Genomic DNA, 22,437 nt, shown 5'->3' with positions numbered 1-22,437 from the left:
ATTGAAATCAGTTTTAGGGTTTATGAACTTGTTTGCATCTGAAAAATTATTGCCAGTTTTACAGTCTAATTTTAAAAATATCTAATTACATCAGTCTCTCCACTTCTCATTAGGCAAGCACACATAATAAAATAAATGTCAAAGTGTGCAAGGTGCTCTCTGTACAGCAAGTTCAAACTTGATCAAACTATTTGTGTTGAGTACTTCATGAAACAACACAATAACAATCCCTTACTTATTTAATGAAGGACTGAAGGCAATAAGGAAATATTCAGCCTATTTTGGCAAGTGTAAGTCAAACTAACATATATTTTCCAAGGTTTTGCAAAAACTGAAAAACCTACAACTCTCATTTTTTGAAATTTGTGGAACATGAATTTTCTGATCTTGGTTCTGTCCTAAACTCTGGTCTGTGATCCATCTGTATGCAAACTCCCTTAGCTTCCAGCTCTTCAAAATATATGCAGTGATAGGATCTCCATTATTTCCTATCTAATGCAGTATTAAAAATTTTTATATTTACTACTGGAGCTGCTTGTCTGTAAGCCAGCCTAGAAGCAATGTCCCTACACTTAGGGTAGACAGAAAAAATTGCTATCAGCAAAAGATTCAATATCAATCATGCATAATTTTAAACCTTCACAAATAAGCACTGGAAGTCAATATTAGAACTGGGAGACGTGTAGTTTAATGAGAAAAGATGCTTTAAGCACCAAGTTATTTAGGTTTCTATGAGTTACTCTAAGGTAAATCTTCTGTCTCTCTTCATCTGAAGATTATTTGAAGCTTAAAAGCTCCCTGGAATATTTCTAAAGAATTTAAAATCAAATATTATTAGAAGAATGTGTCAACAATAATGGAGAAGATGGGCAATTTCAAGAAGAGGAAAGGAAAGGAAAAAATATTGTTTTGATTGATGACACTGTCTCTCCACTAGGAAAGAGAAATTTCTACCACCCCAAACCAGTTTCTGGCCATTTTTATTTACTAAGTTATTAAAATATCTTTATTTATTAATAATAATTCAAATATTAATAGAAGAGAAACTTTGATAAATCTGTTCTGAGCAGCAAAAGATTTTTTAAAAATAGTTCCATGGTACTTACCCTCTTGTTTCATCTTCTTGCCCTTTTCCTCTTTGTATTTTAATCCACTGTTCCAACTGCAGCATTGAATTAGTTCTCTGCATAACTCGTTCAGACTCCATGTGTGACTGAACTGCGTTGTGCTGAGCTCCATCTCCACTGTCTGCCAGGACAACACCAACAGCTTTATTCTCAGACCCATTTAAATGAATTGGTCTGAAGTGTCCAGCCTGAATTGTGGTTATGGGTAAAGTCCTGTATTCGGATCCCAGAGGATTTAGCTTCACACTGTTAATTTTCGTTAATGGTTTATCTTGCCCAACTTTCTGGAATCCGTATTTTTCAGCTTCCAAAGCCTTCTTTTCCTCATTTTTGTTCACTTCTTTGTTTCTCTGGTTATTTTGTGCCTCTGGCTTAATTAGCACCCGGTGGTTAGAAATATTATTTGCCTCTCGAGGTGGTGTATTTTCAGTGATTAACTTCTCTACTCTGGAAAGGAAGATAAAATAAGCTGTATGATCAACAACATACTAATTGAAAATAGTAACAAAACCTGAAAAGCTAACACGTTTGTGTTTATTGGAGTTCTTGCAGTGAATCACTGTCCACGTATTTTACACAAATATCTTTGAGAGAAAAATCCAGGACATATTTTCCACAATAATCAAGGAAAGGCTGTTTTGGATTTTTTTGCTTGTTTGTTTTTGGGGTTTTTTTGCTTTATTTTTCATTTTTGTTTTGTTTGTGGGTTGGTTTTATTTTATTTTGCTCTAGGAGTGGTAGATGCATTTGGTTTGTTTTTTGGGTTTGGTTGATTGATCCTGGTAGGAGAGCACGCCTGAGTTCTTTTTTCTATATTTCCCTATTTCTTTGCTATTTTAAAAGCGTTTATGACATGGGGTAAATTTTTAAGCCAGCTTCACATTAGCCCCCTAGAAAAAGACACAAGAGGAAATAAAGTCTGAGTCTGAAAAAGTGGATGTTCAGCTCCTGGAGGGCTGGGTATGCAAACAGTAAAAATATTCAATAGCTCTCCAAGAGCTAAAGCTTCCAGATGTCAACAGTCTGAAATTCAGAAAATTGTTAAACCCAGCTTTAAAAATGGCAGCAGATTTCATTGCTGACCAGCTTCTGATTCACAGTACTGGTAAATTTAACATATAATGAGGTCCTTTAAAGAAAGCAAACAACTTTTCATGGTCACTGGAATCAATTAGGTTTCTCTGGTATGTTATCACTTTAGCTGGCATACATTTTGTGGAAAATAACTGTGGCTTCCCTAATTTTAAGGGGGAAAATAGCTACTGACTGAGGGAACTGTACCACAAAAATAATGGTATTTTTAGAACAGCTACCACTTTATGGTACTTATAAAAGTACTCAATGTATGAAGTTCTATTAGCTATCTTTACAGAACTTCAAAATGTCAAGAAGCAGCATCGTCTTCTGCAGTGGGGTATGAACTGAACATCCAGCTCAGATAGAGACATTTTTTTTCCAGAAAACACAGAAACCATGAAAAGTTTTGATCACCATTTTTTGGTCTGGCTGAAAGAAGAGGGAGAAATATAATTCTTTAAGATTACACCTCTGTATAAAACCAAACCAAGAACAAACCTTTATTTTAAGATTATGTCAAATTAACCTTTCATAAAAGTTTTGCATCTTTTTTGCAAATGTTTTATTGATTTGTATAACTGTTTCCAGTTCACGTGCCTAATCTGTGTCTAAAAAGGCCACCACATACATAATCAACCAAGTATGACCCAGTGTGCACAAGTATGACTGTGCCTCCATAATATACTCTAATTCCCAGTAACTTCAATATATAGCTTTAACCATTTTTACTCTATCCCATCTTTTAATAAGAGGCTTAAATGCCTAACAAGTACACTTTGCCAACAGATTTTTTTAAGCCATGAATTTCAACCAGGCTAACAACTATCTGAGGCAGAACCCCAGCAATTAAATAAAGGAATGGAAACTTTAAGGTCCTTACAAAATATCACACACTGCTAATAATACTGGACATTAAATTTGAAATGTCCCTCCCATTACCACCCTACTCCCACTATGAATTCTGCACTAGGTAAAAGGAATCAAGAAACTCCTGCCCTGACAAGCACTCCATTTTAAAAGTATCATCCAGAAACAAGACATTAACATCCTTTACATACTGTACATGAGTTAGAATGAAATGGTCATGCACTTTGCATGTTAACAAAAGGTGAATTTTGCCCCCCCAGGCGTCTTTCTGTCATAGCTGTGATGATCCCAATCTCTGCTTGATTTTTCATGTTATACTCCAAAATTCACTTCACTGATATAAGTAGCTCAAAACAGTCTTTTTCTTTCAGTGATTGTTCCTGAGCTGCCAAGGTGAATGCATAAACATACGTCAAAGGTATCAGAAATGAAAACATTTATACCAATAATCTACATGAACACCTCTTGGGCTATATGCATCAGCATTATATTTTAACACAGTGGGTTTTTTTCTCATACATCACTATGAAATGCAGAGGTTAGATACACCTGCTGTTTTCTGCTAGCACAAAGGAGAGGGTAGTATTTCTGCCAACCACAATTTTTAGATAAATCAAATCTCAATGTAGAAGCAGTTTTTATGTACACTTTTGTGGGGGAGGACATGTGGTGGAACAGCTATACCTACGTCATCGCTTCTGTAATTTCTAAATATCACCAAAGAAATGCTGTGGTAATCTATTTAAACTCAAGGTATTTTGGTTTTATTTTTATTTTTTCCCTCCCAAGACTCTAAACTGTTCCCAGGACCAACTATTTCTGCCTAGGTTCCTCCTCAGGGGTATGGAATAAAGCTGCATCACCTCCTCTTTCCCACCTACCACAAACTAAAAGAATTTTCCAAACAGGGAAAGTGAATGAAAAGCTGAATTTCATCCAATTATCTAGTTAAATAAGACGTGAAAATTAAGAGGTTTCAGGCAGCCCTCAAGAGTTTACAAATAAAGGTAAGGACTACCTTTCAAATAATCCTCAACACATGAGGATTATGTATATATGCAACATACCATAACAGTACCACCTTATATAGCACTTCACATAATTTTTTCTTAAGGGGCTTTAGAGCAGAGAAGCAGTTGCCACTGACAGATGGAAAATCTGTGATGCAGAGGCAAAGTGGCTTCTCTGAAAACACTGATCAGCAAGATGGCAAAGTCAAGACTTGACAGTGTTTGATTCACACTACCACAGTACTTCCCACGGTAGATTTTAATTCAAAAAACCCCAAACAAACCAAAAAATCACAGAATCCTTTTTCCATGCGATTTCTATGCAGTATCACTTGTTACTATGGTTATGCACAGCAGAGCCAAGCATTTATATTTGACATTCTTTGCAGTGGTGCAGAGGCTGAATGTCTGAGATGCAAATAGACTCCTGGGCTTTAACTCTGTGCATCACACCGGTCAACTAGGTGTGAGCAAGGGATGTTTTTCCACAGAGCCAAGGATCCAAATGGGAAAGATTTATCAGAAACTAATAGGTAAATTTAAAAAAATCAGAAATCCATATTTATATTTGATTCTCAAAGACATATTCAACAAGACTTAGAGGGTATTTTGAGGATGGGAGAGGGAGAAGACAAAAGAGAATGAGCATTGAACATATGCATTTCAGCATATAGTGAATACAATCTATAGGTTTCTAAAACAAAACAGGAATAATATCAGATGAAACAGTAACACAAGAAAAATACTGTCTCCTGGTGTTTTATGTATACCATATTACATATGGTGTATATATCCCCTCCTCTTACGTATATAAGAGGAGGGGGTATATAATCAAGTATCAGACAGATGAGAAAACTGTTTTAACAGAGCCAGGCAGCAGCATTTGAAAAGAAAAAGCCATCTTTTCCAAACACAGTGATGTCAGTAAACCCCACTGTGGATGTCATTATGCTAACAAGTGCTTTTTTGGCAGCATAGCTTATGCTGTTCAGGGAGAGTAACTACACAAGGAGGAAAAAAAAAAAAAGAATCACTCTTTTCTTAGGACATGCTGCACTATTCAGAAGAAACAAAGGCTCTGGCACACACAGCTGACAGTGGATAGAAAAATGATGCTCTTAAACATGGGAGAGGAGAGATATCAGCATTTAGGGTAAAAATGATAAAGTCAGCATGTTGTTGGATATTAGCATCTACAAACACAAGCGAGCAATACTCATAGATACAACTTAACTGTGGCCTGCAGGGAAACAAGATGGAATGAATACGTTTTGCTAATCCAGAGAGGTTGTTTGGGAACATATTGAGAGTTACAAGCTTAACTAAACTTACTCACTAACTAAACTATTTGCATTTAATTATTTTGATAGGTCTTTGACTACATAATTAAACGTGAATTTACTATCTAGGTAACACTAAACCAAAAATGTTTAGAAAGGAGTAATTGCAGGTGAGTCAATGGGACCAAATAATACTTGTCCTTCCCTTCAGTTAATACATCAGAAAGGAATTTTTCTGCTGCAACTACAGATCAGTTCTAAAAGAAATGGTCACTTTTTCATTTTCTAACCTCAGTCTCACTTCTATTTTACACAGTTAAGGAGATGTGGAAAGTAAGAATAATTTATGAAAAAACAGGCAAACCCCCCACAACTTAATGTTTTACATTTTTCTTCTATCTTTTTTTTTTCCTCTCTAAGCAACTCACATCCTCAATAAAATAAAGATAGAGCTCTGAAATTATTTAAAGCTGAAACATTCCATTTAACAGACCATTGGGTTTGGATTTTCACAGTATCATAAGCAGTAAAGTACCTTGACTTCTAAATTTAAAGAACTATACTGTAAAAACTGACTTATTGGGCAATTTATATTTACAAGCACTTAAGTGTGGCTCAACAGCAGTTTACATAAATACTTAAAGAAGTTCTTGATAAATCTAGCTATTATATTTTAGCTACCTAGTCAGTTTGAAAACTACATTCAATCTTAGAACCTCTAGAAAAAACAGAATTGAGAAGGAAAGGCTGAATTTGATTGAACCAAAAGAATTTATGCTTAGAGCTAAGTGCACGTCTAACATTAGGTTACTCAGATATTAGGTAATACAATACTTAATACATAACAGATTTTTACAGGGAAGAAGCAGTATTTCTTCTGGATAAGATCATACCCTGCTACATGGTTCTTTTTAAGAACTGGTTTGATAGCCAGAAGATGGATTCTTCAGAAAACAGATGTCTGAGGGATTTTTTCCCCAGCTAACAGATATGAAAGCCCTCACTGGTCTTGAAACATATTTTCTCTCAATTATTGCAAGGCTAATAACAAACTTTTCAAAGAGGTCACATCTCATGTTCCGTTCTGGGGTTTCTTGTCTGAATTAAAACAACAAGGCAGTGTTACACCATTCGCCTTTCCCTTTGCTTTTCTGACACTTGTTCTGGTTGTTGATAAGCTTGTTCTGCCTGTGATAGGCAGAAAACTACTGGCTTTGCTGCTGAATGCTTTTCTCCTAGTTTCATGTGCTACGCTGATTCCCCCAGGAGTAAGATAAGCACCCAAAGCAGTGTCAGGCAGATTGCAAGAGCACTTACAGCAGGACAAAAAGCCTCAGATAAGCTCAGTTATATTGGGAATCCCCACCGTTTGCCTACACACTGCCAAACACTTGGGACAGGCAGACATAGGTGCTGAAAAGAGGCACTGGGGCTGAAAGATGGGAGTAGGGAGCACATGGACAAGTGTTCTGGGAAGCTTCACAGCAGCCACAGCCCTCAGCCTAGGAGGGATAAGGCTTCCAAAGCTGCTCGGGGCTCCAGGACAAGCTCAGTACCTGTCTTGCCAGGCTCTACGGCAGCAAACAAGACTGTGCAGCTGCATTGACAAAGTGCACAAAAGACTGGATATTTACCTTAACGTTTTGTATCACTTCTTATGTCACAAGTAATGATGTAGCATCTGAATATATAAATAAGTTTACTAAATATCTTTTATAGAGCAATGACTATAGTGGGAGAGACCATGAAGACATCACTTCTTTAAGTGGTGTCCTTATCTCTGTCAGATGGAGATACAGTTTTTAATCTTTTTCTACTACAAAGATGTCCTCTTCAAACACTCAATCTTCACAGTATTGCAAATACCAAACAAAGGTCATTTCACTGGTTCAAAGAGATTCAGAATGGCCCACTTCAGTATTATTATTTATTGAAGTACAGTGGGTCTGATTTTGTTCAATCACCTCTCCATCTGTAACCTGCCACAGTTAACTGCAATGCACTTACAATGTGAACCAAACTGATTTTTCAGGTTAAGTTTATTATTCACTAAACAAAACAAGATATTTTATTTTTTCAATGTTATTTTTCTTTTAAGTAATACCTCTTAAAAGCTCTGAAAAGAAATTAAAAGGTGAGAATGCTAGTAAGTATCTGCTTGCTTATGATCTCTATCACTGCCCATTCCTTCCCCATATCATCTACTGTTCCCAAACACAAGGAGGGTTACAAGAGACAAAGAACATAACATCTTCATATATAATATGAAACCATATATGATCAGATCAGATTTCACTGTAGTAATGTGACCTACTACTCTTCCTTTCTATAAATCAGAATCTTACTTTCAGCAATTTTTTTGAAAAACAAACATGCCAGCTGAGAGCTTGATTTACATCTTTTTTTCCCCCCATAATGCAGACAACAATATATTCTATTAAACTGTTTCACTATGGTGTCAAATGCAAAGAATGAAATACTACATATGCTATCGATATTTTTAAAGGATCTTAGAGATGAAAGCTAAGATTTCAACCTTTTGTTCAAGATTATTGAATAAACAGTTGCATAGGTATAAATTTAAAAGTGCACCTAACTTACAGTTCTGAGTGTCCCATATATTTGGGTAAGTAAAAGTTTCACTATGTTTGACTAAGAAGGTCACAAAACATTAAAACATGTAAGACTGTTTAGAAAGTATCTTATCATTCTGCATTCCATTTCCATTTTAGTGCTTCTGTCAGCACCACACTGAACACAGGATATAGAAGTAGCAGGAACAATTTAACAGGAATGCTTTGCACTAGTGATCCAAAATCAGAATGTCTGCTTTGTATTTTGGTAACAAGTTCTATGTGCTCCATCTTCAAAAACTGTGCCTTTTTCCTTCTTTGATGCCTGTGTCTGTGTAATTTTTTTAACTTTTTTTTTTTTTTTTTTAACTTAAAATTGCTGCCACACAGTTCCAGTGTAGCAGGAACTAACAAGAGTGCAGAAGTAGATCAAATGACAGCAGCCATCAGCAGTAAATTCTGTGTCATCAATAATGAGGAAGTTTTCAGTCTTCTATTGATGGGGTTTCCATTATAGATGACATGGAGATGGCCCAAAGGACAACATTTAGGAAGAAAATGATTCTTACTAGCCAGACAGCAGCAGACAATATTCAGCTTCTGAGAACACAAGGCTTCCAGTGATAAAGTGGCTTTCAATGTCAGTATAAGGATACGTAAAGCATAAGGCTTCAGAACAGGTAAGTATAAAATTGAATTTTATATGATTAATGATGAACAAGAATGTCTCCCACAGGTTACCCATATGTGCAACTGTTTAAATTTGTCCAGAAACTACGGCTGTGAATTTGAGACTTAGGACATGTTTAAGCCAAAGGCCACCACCAGTTGAGCTGCTCAGTCAGGAGGGCAGGGGAAGTCAAACCTACCTGCACATAGGACTTGCCATTGTCCTTTTTTTGATGACATTGCCTAAGGAAGCTAATCAGTTTTTGGCCCTTTAGCCCCTTACTCTAAAGGCTAAATCCATATTCAGAACAGAACTGATTATTTTTCTCTGCTTCAAAATTTTATCCAACATTGTTAAATTCAAAGGGCTTTTCAATATAAGGAGAAATTATTTCAGCAAACTTGCATTCGGTTTTAAGGTATACCCTTTCATTTAAATAAGTCAAACTAAACTTGAGAAGGAAATACACTGTGCCACTGTTTCGAAAATCCACATTACCTTTTCACAGGCTCTGTCTGCACAAGTGCTGCATCTGTCATGGCTTTCATCCACAACTCCATTTCCTTCCCTGTATCTGTGCAGAAATAATAGGTCCTCATGTTTGGATGAGCTGCCTGATTGGAAATGACATGGTCATTGCAATAAAAATAAGAGTCTGTAAAAGAAAAGAGACAAAGAATGTTACTTCATACTCGCTTTAGTGTCTTAAATCAGAATTCTGCAAATAATATTTATCATAAAAATATCAAAAGGAATACTTCACTGTGTCTCTGTCAGTGCATCCAAATTTTCAAAACAATTGCCTATAATTTTCAATTACAGCTGCTTCATCATAATACACTCAATAAAAAGCCCTTCAATTACCTCAGTCTACAAAAAACACTCTCAACTACCCATGAATGCAAATTAATATAATTATTATAGATTTTGGCATAGATTTTTGCAGTCTGAATGATACAGTAAGTTTTAATGTGTACTTACCACTGCACATAAATGATGTGATGCTTAGGAGGCCAAAAGAAGAGCCAAAAGGAGCTCATAAAAAGAAAACACAAAAAAATTAAGAGAAAATATTTAGTAGTGATATATATCATGATTAAAGTGGTTAGCTGTGAAACATTCCTTATTATAATATTGTGATTTAAGTGATAATAAAACTTTATTTTTATTTATATGTAAAGATATCTAAATAACTGAAGAGATTTTAAGACCCATGAACTAAAAATAAAACACAACCAATAAGTGATATTTTCTCCTAGTAAATATGTCTTCATTTACAGCAGGCTAAACACCTGAAGCCTCTACTACTGTACTATGAAAAATATCAGTCTCGGGCGCTGATAAGTCAGTAAAATGAGTTCTGATCACTGGGCTATTGAGCTCTAAGACACAAAATTAAACTGAAAAATTAATTCCCTTACCTTAAAGGCATATTTGCGGTTAATATGGTCCTCAGGAGTAAGCACAGATATCTGAAAACTAGGTAGAAGTATGCTACCTAGTATTCCTTCTTCTTTCTCATCTGTGAGAGAAACAAAGTGTTTGGACACTTAATATTTGCATTCAGATCCATCAGTGAAACTGTACTTAAAAATACACATGACCAATAACACAATGTTTACCTTGGAAGAAAATGCACTGGAGGAACAGAAAGTCAGGCAGACTCCTTTGTTACCAAGGTGGCTGCAAACACTCTTAGAAGCCTGAAGTTCACAAGAAAAATTGTGCAGCCCCTCTCTGCCAATTCCTGCCCCAGGATGTGTATCACCCCAGACTGCACCCCAAAAACCTGCTCAGCTGTGAAATGCTGAAAACGGCCACCTTTGACTTTTTCCCAAGGTGGAGAAGCATAAAACCCCTCCCGAGTGTACTAATTCTGTAAAAGTTCAGGGCTACCTTTTGGAATCTGCAGAGAACTCCAGAAATAGCTTCACAGAGAGTTCTTCAGGGGCTCAGTGCTTACCTGAACATGACTCCAAAACTGAAAAGCAGATGGAAGCCAAGCCTCTTAATTCAGTGACAAGAATTTTCAGTGCCTGCTGTATTTTTACTGCCTGCTCAGTAAAAATTGCAAATAACCAACGAAAGCAGAATGTCAAAATACTACTTATGATTGTTGGCCTTTCAGAAAATTTGCATGTTCTTCTTCTGGTATCAGGCATACCAAGCTATGAGTTTTTGTAATTCCCATGAAGACTTTACACTCCATTTTGTACCTTCACTTCTATTTGTAAGAACGCATATGTTTGAGATAATTTGTAAAAAACAAACTCTCCTCCAAAAATCCACTCTTGTTTTACATGAGATTTTAGAACAATGTATTATTACTGTAAATATAAATGACATTTTAATTTGAAATCACAACCAACTCTTAAATCCAATTATACTTTAATATAGGAAAATTGGATGCAATCTACGAAGTCAATCTTAATTGTATTTCACATACAGAATTTCTATTCACCACCAGTATCTTAAGAGGCTTTTCCCTATAACAATTCTCTTAGTTGAAAATACTGCCTACAACAAATGATTACGTACCTATGAAATTAACATGAAAACATAGATAGATGATGGGGTTTTCTTTATTTTGACTTGTTTTGGGGGAAAATTCCCTTCTTCTAGATTATACTTAGACTTATAACAGAAGTAAGTCACACCCACTAGTGCCATACAAAAGCACCAAGCATTTTTGTTCCAATGAACAGCTGCATGTCTGGGGGGCTCTGGTCTTTGTTAAAGACATACTGCCACATTCCATTTCCAGATTTTAAAAATCTGTGTCCCATCAGACTAGCTTTTATCTACACATTACACTGCTCCATAGCCATCTTTACTTCTATGTTGTGTCTGAATAATACAAGAGAAAAAGAGCAGATCCTCTGTCCAGCTCTAAGATATTTTCTTTGTTGCAATAATAACTTTGCAATACAAAAGTGAGAAGTCTTTCATGCCTCTATGAAACAGAGCATTCTCTAAGCTCTGAAAAAATACATTGCAATCACATAATTGGGATTTAGATATTAGTTGCTACCATTGTAACCTGACTGTAAAAGTTCGAGTATGATTTATTAACAAAAAAACCCCAAAACAACCAACAAGCACAGTCCCATAATCAGGAACACTGTTTGTGACCTAGGAGTAAGTTCATGGCTATTCCCTTTCAATTTATTTAGTATCTAAGACAGAATTAAAGAAGATATAAAAACACATGGTCTTGAGTGCAAGTTTTTTATATTTTATTAGGCATTTCTAATACATTTAAGACTATCACTATACATGTTTAATTACAGTTTATCAGCTTTGACTGCTTTCTAGTAAGTAAATGATAGCTAAAAGCTAAGTTTATCATCTAAACAATTTAGACTATTCTGCTTGTATTTAAGCTTATTTGGCATACGTAGAAATGAAAAAGTAAGATAATAGAGATGTTTGGATTTGTTTCAGCTGTTGTTGGTTTTGTTTATAGCTTTTGTGTTTTATTTTGAGCTAATTCATGTGCAGATAAATCAATTTATTCTGTTCTTAAGGCAGCTACAAAGCAGCACTTTCTTTAGCACCCTTGGAAGAGAGAGCCTGAGGACTTGTTTAAAATAAGAAAACCCTGTAAGAAAGCACGGGGTATATAATGACCACTTAAATGCAGTCTAATTGTATCACAATCAATGTCTCCATGACTGAAATTATAGCTGAATTTTGACTCAGCAGTAGTTTTATCCAGCTACATATACTTCCTAGGGTAAAGAAACAAAGCCTAATGATTGTATTTCAGTAATTCAGAATTTGTTAACTAAAACATAAAGATTTTGTTTTTCATGACCTGCTATGTCTTGATTGAATAGAACCATGCTGCACTTTAGGAGTACAACCTGCTGAATTCATCAGCCACTGCTTTCAGCATCACCAGCACTTAGACCAGTTCCAAAGTTTCATCCTAAACTGAAACACTTTCTTACCCTTCACTAGGCTGTAGATGGCCTTAGCTGATCATTTTCCTCAATTCTCTCATGCTTTCAATTTTCTTTGCTACTAGCCTCCTTGATACCATTATTGTTGCACATATCTCCTTTGTTTATCCCCTCAGGAGCACTACAGTTAATAATCTGTAATGGTGAAGGAGTCAGGTTTTTAATATATATATATGAGACCAGAATTATAAGCAGCCAATATTCCCATGACTATGTCTGATGTAGCTACGTAAAGGTACTAAGAGATTTCCTTGTTCCAAGTACAGCAGAAGCTTCTACTCATATAGAATTGGACAGTATTTCAGTCTATAAGTATTCATAAACACAGGTCAGATTCCCAAAAGACTTCAAACAGAAATTATATTCTCTTTATCATTCCAAAGCCAGAGCTGCAGCTGCCCTGTACTATCCCTTTCCTACCGCCATTTCAGTTACTTCCTTTGGATGAAAAAACAGATTTAACCTGGTGTATTTAGCTCCTAAGAACAGAAGCAGAGAGAAAAATACAACAGAAAATTTGATAAAAGAGGGAGGGCTGTCAATGGGCTTGCCCTTTGAATGTGCCTGACAGGCAGGAAGCAATTATGTGAAACCGGTAATTAAGAAAGAAGGGGGGGAAAAAGAAAAAGAAGAAAAACAGAAAAGAAAAAAAGTAAGTACAAGGCCTGGATATTGACAGCTATGCAACTATTTTATTGATTAAGCTAAGTAGCACTTGTTTTTGTCTCCCATGTGAGTGGTGTCAAAATTTATATGCTTCCAGAAAAATTAGGAAACTAAGCTCCCCTGAGTGGAACTTACCTCTGTAATAGAAGAGACAGAGATCTGAGAGCACAAACCATCGTTTCTTCCACAGCTTCATCCCAGTACTATCCTGTATTAACCAAGGTGATCAAGTGAGAACATTCAGACTGTTAATAGTTACAGTTCATAAAGTAAACCACCATAACTGTGGTGGTGTGCTAGTAGTTCATTTTCTTGGCTAAGATACTAATAATATCTTTGACTTCTCATCATATCCTTGACACTGCAAACCAAGATCATAGCCCAGGAAGCCTGAGCTTAAGATGAGACAAGAATAAATTAAATCGGAGCCCACTATTTTTGCATGCTAGAGACTATGACCTACAGTTAATTAAAAAATGTATACTTTTTTTAAAAAAGCAAGTGAGTACTTGGGGTATGTTCTCCTTTGTTTTCTGAGGAAGCTCTCTGCTGAACTTCATTTTCTACTACCACTTTTATCTAGAGAAAAATTCTTTTGCAAATAAAGTTTATTCCTAAAGCAATTTAATCTCTTTTTATGTTTATAACCAATTTAGACTGCACAACTCAGAATGGAAGACTGCCACCACTACTGCAGTGTAAATAAGTCAAAGCACTGTACCTCCTACAAGAATCAAATTTAATAAATATGTTAATCTGTTCCAAGAAGAAAGGTATGTGTGAATTAACAATATTCTTGCAGTAAATAGCTTTTGTGACAAGCTAGAAGAGGGATTCTATGATGAAAATTGTTTGGTGGGTTTAGTTTTGTAGTTGTGCTTTTGTTTTGTTGTTTTTTCTGTGATTTTTGGTTTTTTGAGAAAAAATCAGCATAATTTTTAACTTCACATTTCAAGCTCGGCTCTTTTAGTAATGGTGGAATGGGCTGAGGGAGAGAGAAGAAAGGATAAAGCAAGCTCTAGCTAAAAATATTATTCAGGAAAAGTGAAAAAATTCTCTGCCACATTTTCATAAACAGAGTAACTAAACACTTTATAGCACCTTCCTCCTAAGGATCCCAAAGGGGTTTAAAAAACACTAATGAAGTCTGGAAGAGCACCCTGTCTGTAGGAGTCAGCTCTTACTCTGCAGCTGGAAAAGCAGACAGGAGGAGGGGAGGCTGTCTTCCTCACCTCTCTGATAAGGTCACTGATTCAGTAAAGAATTAAGATGCCAGATACCTGGTTAAAAGGACACTGGCCATAAAAAAATCAACTCTATCATTTGAAAAAACCCAATATGTGGGACATACCAGTCTATTGCAGTAGGTACAGTGAATGACACTGCAGATTTAAAACTTCCTATACACATTTGCCTCATCTGAGCTTAAATGACAAGTTCTTACAGTGTTCTTGGTGGACTTACACAATATAATCCTAATATGGCCCAGTCAGGGTTTTTTTTGACCAAAAATTACTCTGATTTCCTTCAGAACAAGAAGTAGATTGGCAAATCTACAGTAGGCTAGGTTCACTGTCACTAAATACTAAAGAGTATAGACTAAGAGTAGAGATTAGTTTACATTTAACAGGAAAAGCTAAAATTATCTTTAAGAAAACAGGCATTCCTCTCTCTAATATGCAAAAAAAATTGATTTCAAATTTTTAATTAAAAAAAAATAAGATAAATGATACAGCCTAACAAAAGAAATGTCAGAATTTTTAAAAATTAACCCCGTGGGTTTAAATCCTTGTCTTATCATCTCAACATGCGATAAATTAATTCAGCTATTTACTAAAACATCTAACTCGATTTTTTAAGCCCTTTGTGGATTTTAGTGAAAAATTTTTGTATCAGTTCTCTGTAGTAGAGTGATGCTCATACTCATTTTTATCAGAACGTTATAACAATAAGTAGGTAATCTATTAAAATATCAAGTATAAGTTCCTCACAGTCCTTCATTCTGATATTGCTATCATTGCATTTTATGCAAACAATCATCTGTTGCACATTATACACCTTACCAAAAAAAAAAAAAAAAAAAAAAAAAAAGAGGGAGTGAAGAGGGGAAGAGTACCTGTTTGTAGAGCCAGCCACGTCTGACAACTGGTGCATTAGGATTTCTCTTTATTGAGTTTGATCTCTTTCCAAAATTATGAACCTTCTTTGAAGATCGTGAGGTCTAAATTGAATTGAACAGTTTAAAGAAAACATGACATCAATACCTGTTGAAAAATCATAACACATTTTCTTTTCTTTAAGATGTTTTTCTTGTACATGTTCCTCTGGGGTATTGCAGAATACAAACTGTATTACTCTTTCTGATAAATAATTACTATGCTAATCATGCTGGCTTCAGCATTGTTTTTCCTTTTCCTCTGCATAAAATTTAAAGACAACTCCAAAGACAAATACTTAAAGATTTTAATTTTTTTTTTTTCTAAAGAAAAACCAACGAATCTTTATCTGATCTTCTTCTAAGGGTAGGCAGAAAGCCCACCAGGCTGTAGAAAGATAAGTAAAACTAGCAGAACTAATATTAATTGTGAAAAATTATATCACCAGGGCAAGAAAATCTACTCTTTCCTGCTTCAAACACTGGAATAATTTCAACAAGATATAACTTGCCCTTTCCTAATAGATACTACATTTTAAAAATTCTTTATTCCGTCTCAAGAATATTTCACACTGTGAGCCTTTGGCTGGTTTGAAAATTCATTATTTTACCTGCTTGCACTAAGACCTAGTTTGAAACTTGCCCTGAAACTCCACTGCTTGTATCTGCTGTTCCTTACACCTTTTATGACCTTACAACTATGCATTGATAACAGAGAAGTTAAAGAGAAGTTGGACAAATAGCCCATTTTAGATTTTATCCTTCTTCTACTTGAGTAACCAAAAGAAATTGGAAAAGGGATAAAGAAACGTGCAGCGTTTTTCCAATTCACACTTAATTCTTTTCAGCCTACACTTAGAAAGTTTGTTCTGCAACTAAATGAGCTGAACATCAACTCAACAAACAACAATGTTTTAAATTCTGTAAGAATTGGTGCCTCAGAGCCCAAGAGATGTGATAAAGCAAAGTATCCCACTCTGCAAAAGAAGTAAAATCCAAGTAAAATTTTTTAAGTTGTGTTCGTGGCTCTGCTCCAAATCCACCATTTGAATTAAGACAATATAATAGTGAGCTTCAGCTCTCCCACCTCTACAACTGAGACTAATCATAAGGCTATGCAAAGTTCCTAAAGGAGGAAGGCTAAAGATTCAGGTTTCTTTGCAAATTAAGGCTTGGGCTTTCTCTAAGGAAGTTCTTTTAAACACACCTCACAGAACTCTGTTGGGTTTTATACCTGCTTCAGAGAGAATTCCACAGGCAGTTAAACATCATAAACCGAAAACTGCAATTTAAAATTATGTGCAGCATTTGTCAGTGAGGCCATTAACTGAAGAATACAACGTAGCTTAGGCAAAAAGGAATACTATTACAAAAAGCTGTGTTTGCCTCAAGTCTAAACCACAATGAAACAAGATCATTTTTTACTTCTGTTTTGAAAGAATCAGGAGGGAATAGAAAGACAATCAGAGCACTTTTAATTCCCCTTGGAGATACAGAAATCCGACTCAACTCCACTTGGAAAGCAAGACAGAGTAAGCAATTGAGAAACCTAATTAAAAACAAAAGTAAAAATCTTTCACATTTTTATCTGAAAAACCCTACTGGTGAAAAATGCAAAAAGGTTTGTAAGAAACCAAGAGGATTATGACACCCACTTGTAAAAAAGGAGTACCTAGAGAACTGGTAACAATCCAGAGCATGTAATACAGTTCACTGATTCTATCTCAGTTAACCTGAGATACAGTATGGATGCTATCTTGGCATATGACACAAGAGCTATGACAAGATTTGATCAGCAGTAATTTATAACATTGATATCTACTCTAATATTAGGTATTAAAAGTCCAAAACCTCAAGTGTTCCAGACTCCCTGTGCTTGTAAAATGGCTTAATGCACTAAGGATGTATCCAAAAATCCAGATAACCCCAAGTACCAATAATGTCAAGTCTAGTAACAAATCCAGATAATTTAGATAGGTATCCCTTAGGCAGATCTGATAATTAACCATATTGACTCCAATTTCCTTGAGCTCAACGCAGAGTTTTAATGGGTTACATATGACCAAATGTGAAAAAAACTTTTTAATTAAACACAGTATCACAAATATTTTCTAATTTTAGTTAGTACAGAGAACACCTTAATGACTTCTGATTATTTTCATAGAATCATAGAATCATAGAATCCTAGGGGTTGGAAGGGACCTCGAAAGATCATCTAGTCCAACCCCCCCTGCCAGAGCAGGGCCCCCTAGAGTACATCGCCTAGGAACGTGTCCAGGCGGGTTTTGAATGTCTCCAGTGAAGGAGACTCCACAACCCCCCTGGGCAGCCTGTTCCAGGGCTCTGTCACCCTTACAGTAAAAAAATTCTTTCTGATATTCAACTTGAACCTCCTATGCTCCAACTTACACCCATTACCCCTTGTCCTATCACTGGTCACCATAGAGAAAAGCCTAACTCCATCTCCCTGACACTCACCCCTTACATATTTGAAAACATTGATGAGGTCACCCCTCAGTCTCCTTTTCTCCAAACTAAAGAGACCCAGCTCCCTCAGCCTTTCCTCATAAGGGAGATGCTCCACTCCCTTAATCATCTTAGTAGCTCTGCGCTGGACTCTTTCAAGCACTTCCCTGTCCTTCTTGAACTGAGGGGCCCAGAACTGGACACAATACTCCAGGTGCGGCCTCACCAATGCAGAATAGAGGGGGAGGAGAACCTCTCTTGACCTACTAACCACACCCTTTCTAATGCACCCCAGGATGCCATTGGCCTTCTTGGCCACAAGGGCACATTGCTGGCTCATGGTCATCCTCTTGTCTACCAGGACCCCCAGGTCTCTTTCACCTACACTGCTCTCCAGCAGGTCAGCCCCCAACCTATACTGGGACATCGTGTTGTTCTTCCCCAAATGCAAAACTCTACACTTCCCCTTGTTGAATTTCATCTTGTTCCTCCCTGCCCAACTCTCCAGCCTGTCTAAGTCTCTCTGAATGGCAGCACAGCCTTCTGGTGTGTCAGCCGCTCCTCCCAGCTTAGTGTCATCAGCAAACTTGCTGAGGGTACATTCTATACCCTCATCCAAGTCGTTGATGAATATATTGAACAACACCGGTCCCAGTACCGACCCCTGAGGGACTCCACTGGTCACGCCCCTCCAACCAGATTCTGCCCCATTGACTACAACTCTCTGACTCCTTCCTTTCAACCAGTTCCTGACCCACCTCACTACCTGATCACCAAACCCATACTTGATCAACTTATCTACAAGGATGCTGTGAGAGACGGTGTCAAATGCTTTACTGAAATCAAGATAAACCACATCTACCGCTCTTCCATCATCTATCCACCTAGTAATTTCCTCATAGAAGGCTATGAGGTTAGTCAAACATGATTTACCCTTGATAAAACCATGCTGACTGCTCTTGATGACCCCCATGTCCTTGATATGCCTGGAGATAGTGACAAGAACAAGTTGTTCCATCACCTTTCCAGGGATGGAGGTGAGGCTGACCGGTCTATAGTTACCCGGGTCCTCCTTCTTGCCCTTCTTGTAGACTGGAGTGACATTTGCTATCCTCCAGTCCTCAGGCACCTCTCCTGTTACCCATGACTTATTGAAGATGATGGAGAGTGGCCTAGCAATGACCTCCGCCAGCTCCCTCAGCACCCTTGGATGCATTCCATCTGGACCCATCGACTTATGGATGTCCAGATTACTCAGCTGATCCCTAACCCAATCCTCATCTACTATGTCAAACTCTTCATCTATCTTGACTACTTCTGGGGTTAAATGAATCTGGGGCTCATGCGGAAACCCTGCAGGAGTAAAGACAGAGGCAAAGAAGGCGTTCAGCACCTCTGCCTTCTTTATATCCTCTGTCACCAGGGCTCCCAGCTCATTCCTTAGTGGGCCAATATTGCCTCTAGTGTTAGTTTTGCTGGCTATGTATTTGAAAAAGCCCTTTCTATTATCCTTAACCCGACTTGCAAGGTTAAGTTCCAAGGAGGCCTTAGCTTTCCTAATTGCCTCCCTACATCCTCTGACAACAGTCCTATATTCCTCCCAAGTGACCAGCCCCCCCTTCCATGATCTGTAGATTTTCCTTTTCCACTTAAGTTTTCCCAGCAGTTCCTTTTTTAACCATGCTGGTCTCCTAGCTCCCTTACTAGATTTCCTAACCATAGGGATGCTCTGATCCTGTGCTTGCAAATAGTGGTTCTTGAATATTGACCAGCTATCTTGAGCCCCTTTATCTTCTAACACCTTGTCCCATGGGATTTCTCTTAACAGTCGATTGAGGAGGCCAAAGTTTGCCCTGTGGAAGTCCAGGGTTCTGGTCCTACTGGCTATTCTGTTCCTTCCACACAGGATCCTGAACTCTACCATCTCATGATCACTGCAGCCAAGGCTGCCATTGACCGCCACTGCTTCAACAAGGCCCTCCTTGTTGGTTAGTACAAGATCCAGCAGCGCTCCTCTTCTAGTCGGCTTGTCCACCATTTGCATTAAGAAGTTATCATCAATGCACTGGAGGAACCTCCTAGACTGTGAAAAGCTGGCTGTGTGAGTCAACCAGCAGATATCGGGGTAGTTAAAATCTCCCATGAGGACTAGGGACTGAAGTTGCGAGGCTGCTTTCAGCTGCCTGTAGAAGGCCTCATCAACCTCCTCGCCTTGATCAGGAGGTCTGTAGTAGATTGTTCTGTTGCCCAGAGGTCTGTAGTCAATCTACTACAGTAGATTTTAACACACTCTGAATAAGAGAATAACTGCTTGCAACAAATCCTGAGCCTCAAGCCAATGAGTATTTTAGGATACTGAAATACTGCAGGTGTATATATAAACTAATTACGAGTTCTCAGACTTTTCAGATCAATTCCACTTTTTGTTATTGCCTGGGATCTTGTGCCATCTCATGTTCTCTTGTACAAGACAATCATATATCTCAAGCTGGGGAAACAGGAAGAAAGGATAAATTAAGAACTGAAGGGTTCAACTACTTTTTAGCCCACGGCATTAAAAATATAAGATGCATTGCACAGCTCCAGCTTCTGGAGAAAGCAAAGAGAAAAGTAGGATAGTGAAAAGTTCAACTCTTAACCACTTGCTGGAAGGTGTAGAAGGTAGGAGAGTTAGCAAATGTATAGTTAGATCTGATACCATCTGGCCTGGTCTAAGGAATGGTCCCAGCAACTGTTACACCTACAAAACCAGAACCTACAGGAGGGGCCCTGCACAGTCCCAGTACTGAGAAAAAAAGCACTATTTCCCAAACCTGAAGAAAACAAACACTGGCAGGATTTTGAACTCTGGGCAACAGAACAATCAGTATTTGGGGCTGCCCATTTTGTGACTCCAAGCTGCTCCTCCCTCTGCTTAGCTGGTGGAGCTCACAGCATTCACATGAGGCTTCTTCACCAGTTTCAGAACTAGCACAAAAGTAATTAACCCTAAATTTACTGAATCTGTATTTGAAAAGCATAGATTGAAAAACTTGCTGATAAGGAAATTTTTTTGCGTGTGAGCTCAAAGAATGAAAATCTAAATCTTTGTTACTTTCAACTTCTGTTTAAAAATATTTCCAGTCTTCAAGGCTTACATTATCTTCCAAACCACAAACCAACATTTTGCTGCCTCCTGGATTCTATAGGCAATTTCAGTGCCTTTTAATGTTGCAGCTTTCCATGAGCTGAGTGGGTTTCTACCTCAGCACTTTTGCTGAGACTGTCCAGGAGGTTGCTCTCAAAGCAAATCTCCCAGTCATTCATTCTTACTGTGCTTTGCTTTGCACAGTAAAGCAAACTGGGTTTATTTTAGATAAAACTCTAATGTAAGATGGCCAAGCAGTACTGGGCTGCTCTGAATACAAATCCTGAAAACATAGTACAGGTGTTCAACCCTGAACACAAATACTCCTTGCATATTACTCCTGTTCACTATTTGTTAATTTATATCATGACTTACTGCAATATTTCTAGCTAACCTGGATCCTGAGAAGACATGTATGGCTACTCTTGAACTGGCCACTTAAAGCTGGACTACCTTAAGCACTGTATAAAATACCTATAAACAAACTGATCAATATTTAGAAGCAATGAGATACATTCTAGCTGTAAGGGAAACATGAGGAACTGCAGCAGCTGTCCTGGGCTGAGACTCCATTCCACTTTCTGGGAGAAAATTGTTAGCCTTGTTCTGCTGACAATCAGGACAGCAATGAAGAGCAGGGAAGATGAACTGTGGAGGGTGACTGGGTAGTATGACTGACTTTACACTTTAAAAAGCTGATACCTTGCATTTCAGGACATGTATTTGTCTAAATAGTGACAGTGGGGAAAAAAAAAAAAAGCAAAAAGACGACAATTACAAGACCAACTTCTCAACATTTTTAAAAGAAGACAGAAATCTGTATCTCTGTAGTAATCTCAAGCCTACACAGATCTTTTTCACAGTCAGAAGTCTGTGCTAGTGGCTTCAAGTTTAGAAATAGCCTTCAAGCTAATAGGGAAGAAGCATCACTTAACAGGGCTGTAGTGTGTGATTAGGCCAGCTTCATGAATATCATGGGAAAGGAGGAGTAGAAATAAGACTTTTACTGGGGAAAGACTGATATTGCTTCAACTCATAATGTCCTCTAGACAGCAGTAGCATTAGACTCCAGAGTCTTGGTGCCACCAAACATCTCAGAGTTCCATATCTATTCAGAATCAGTTAACAATAATGAAAGTAAAAACTTATTTTTATACCCCTCAACTGTCTGAAACTTCAGTTGTGCCACAAACTTTTCTTCCATTCCTGATTATCTTCCAATATTGGGTGTGTTGTGAGATATCTCTGAAAAGAGAAATATCTAAAAAAATAGGTGTGGCACAAATTCTGCTCTGTAATTTACTTTCCAATATTTTACTCCTATTTTACTGTGCTGCAATATACTGAGCTTCTACATATTACATGCAAAGGTTGAAGACAGCTGAGAGTATCAGGTTCTGCCACTGGGAGACAGGAACAAAAACAGAGGAAAATCAGTTGCTGTATTCAGGTAC

The 22,437-nt window shown here is 37.3% G+C and overlaps 1 protein-coding gene across 20 annotated transcripts in view; it reads right to left on the bottom strand.

Annotated features, from left to right (window-relative positions):
• PLEKHA5 (pleckstrin homology domain containing A5) overlaps positions 1-22,437 on the bottom strand; it is a 163,868-nt gene that overhangs the window by 42,684 nt on the left and 98,747 nt on the right. For all 20 annotated transcript variants that reach the window (XM_071733028.1, XM_071733040.1, XM_071733042.1 and 17 more), the window contains exons 6-10: positions 15,352-15,456; positions 13,371-13,443; positions 10,026-10,126; positions 9,103-9,218; positions 1,107-1,574 (exon numbers count right to left, since the gene is read on the bottom strand). In XM_071733028.1, the coding sequence (XP_071589129.1) occupies positions 1,107-1,574; positions 9,103-9,218; positions 10,026-10,126; positions 13,371-13,443; positions 15,352-15,456 (863 nt within the window). The remainder of the gene's footprint in view (positions 1-1,106; positions 1,575-9,102; positions 9,219-10,025; positions 10,127-13,370; positions 13,444-15,351; positions 15,457-22,437) is intronic.

The sequence above is a fragment of the Heliangelus exortis genome, chromosome 1 (genome assembly GCF_036169615.1).
Source record: "Heliangelus exortis chromosome 1, bHelExo1.hap1, whole genome shotgun sequence".
NCBI lineage: Eukaryota > Metazoa > Chordata > Aves > Apodiformes > Trochilidae > Heliangelus > Heliangelus exortis.
Note: the sequence above shows the minus strand (reverse complement) of the source record. Positions and strands in the feature narration are given on the sequence as shown.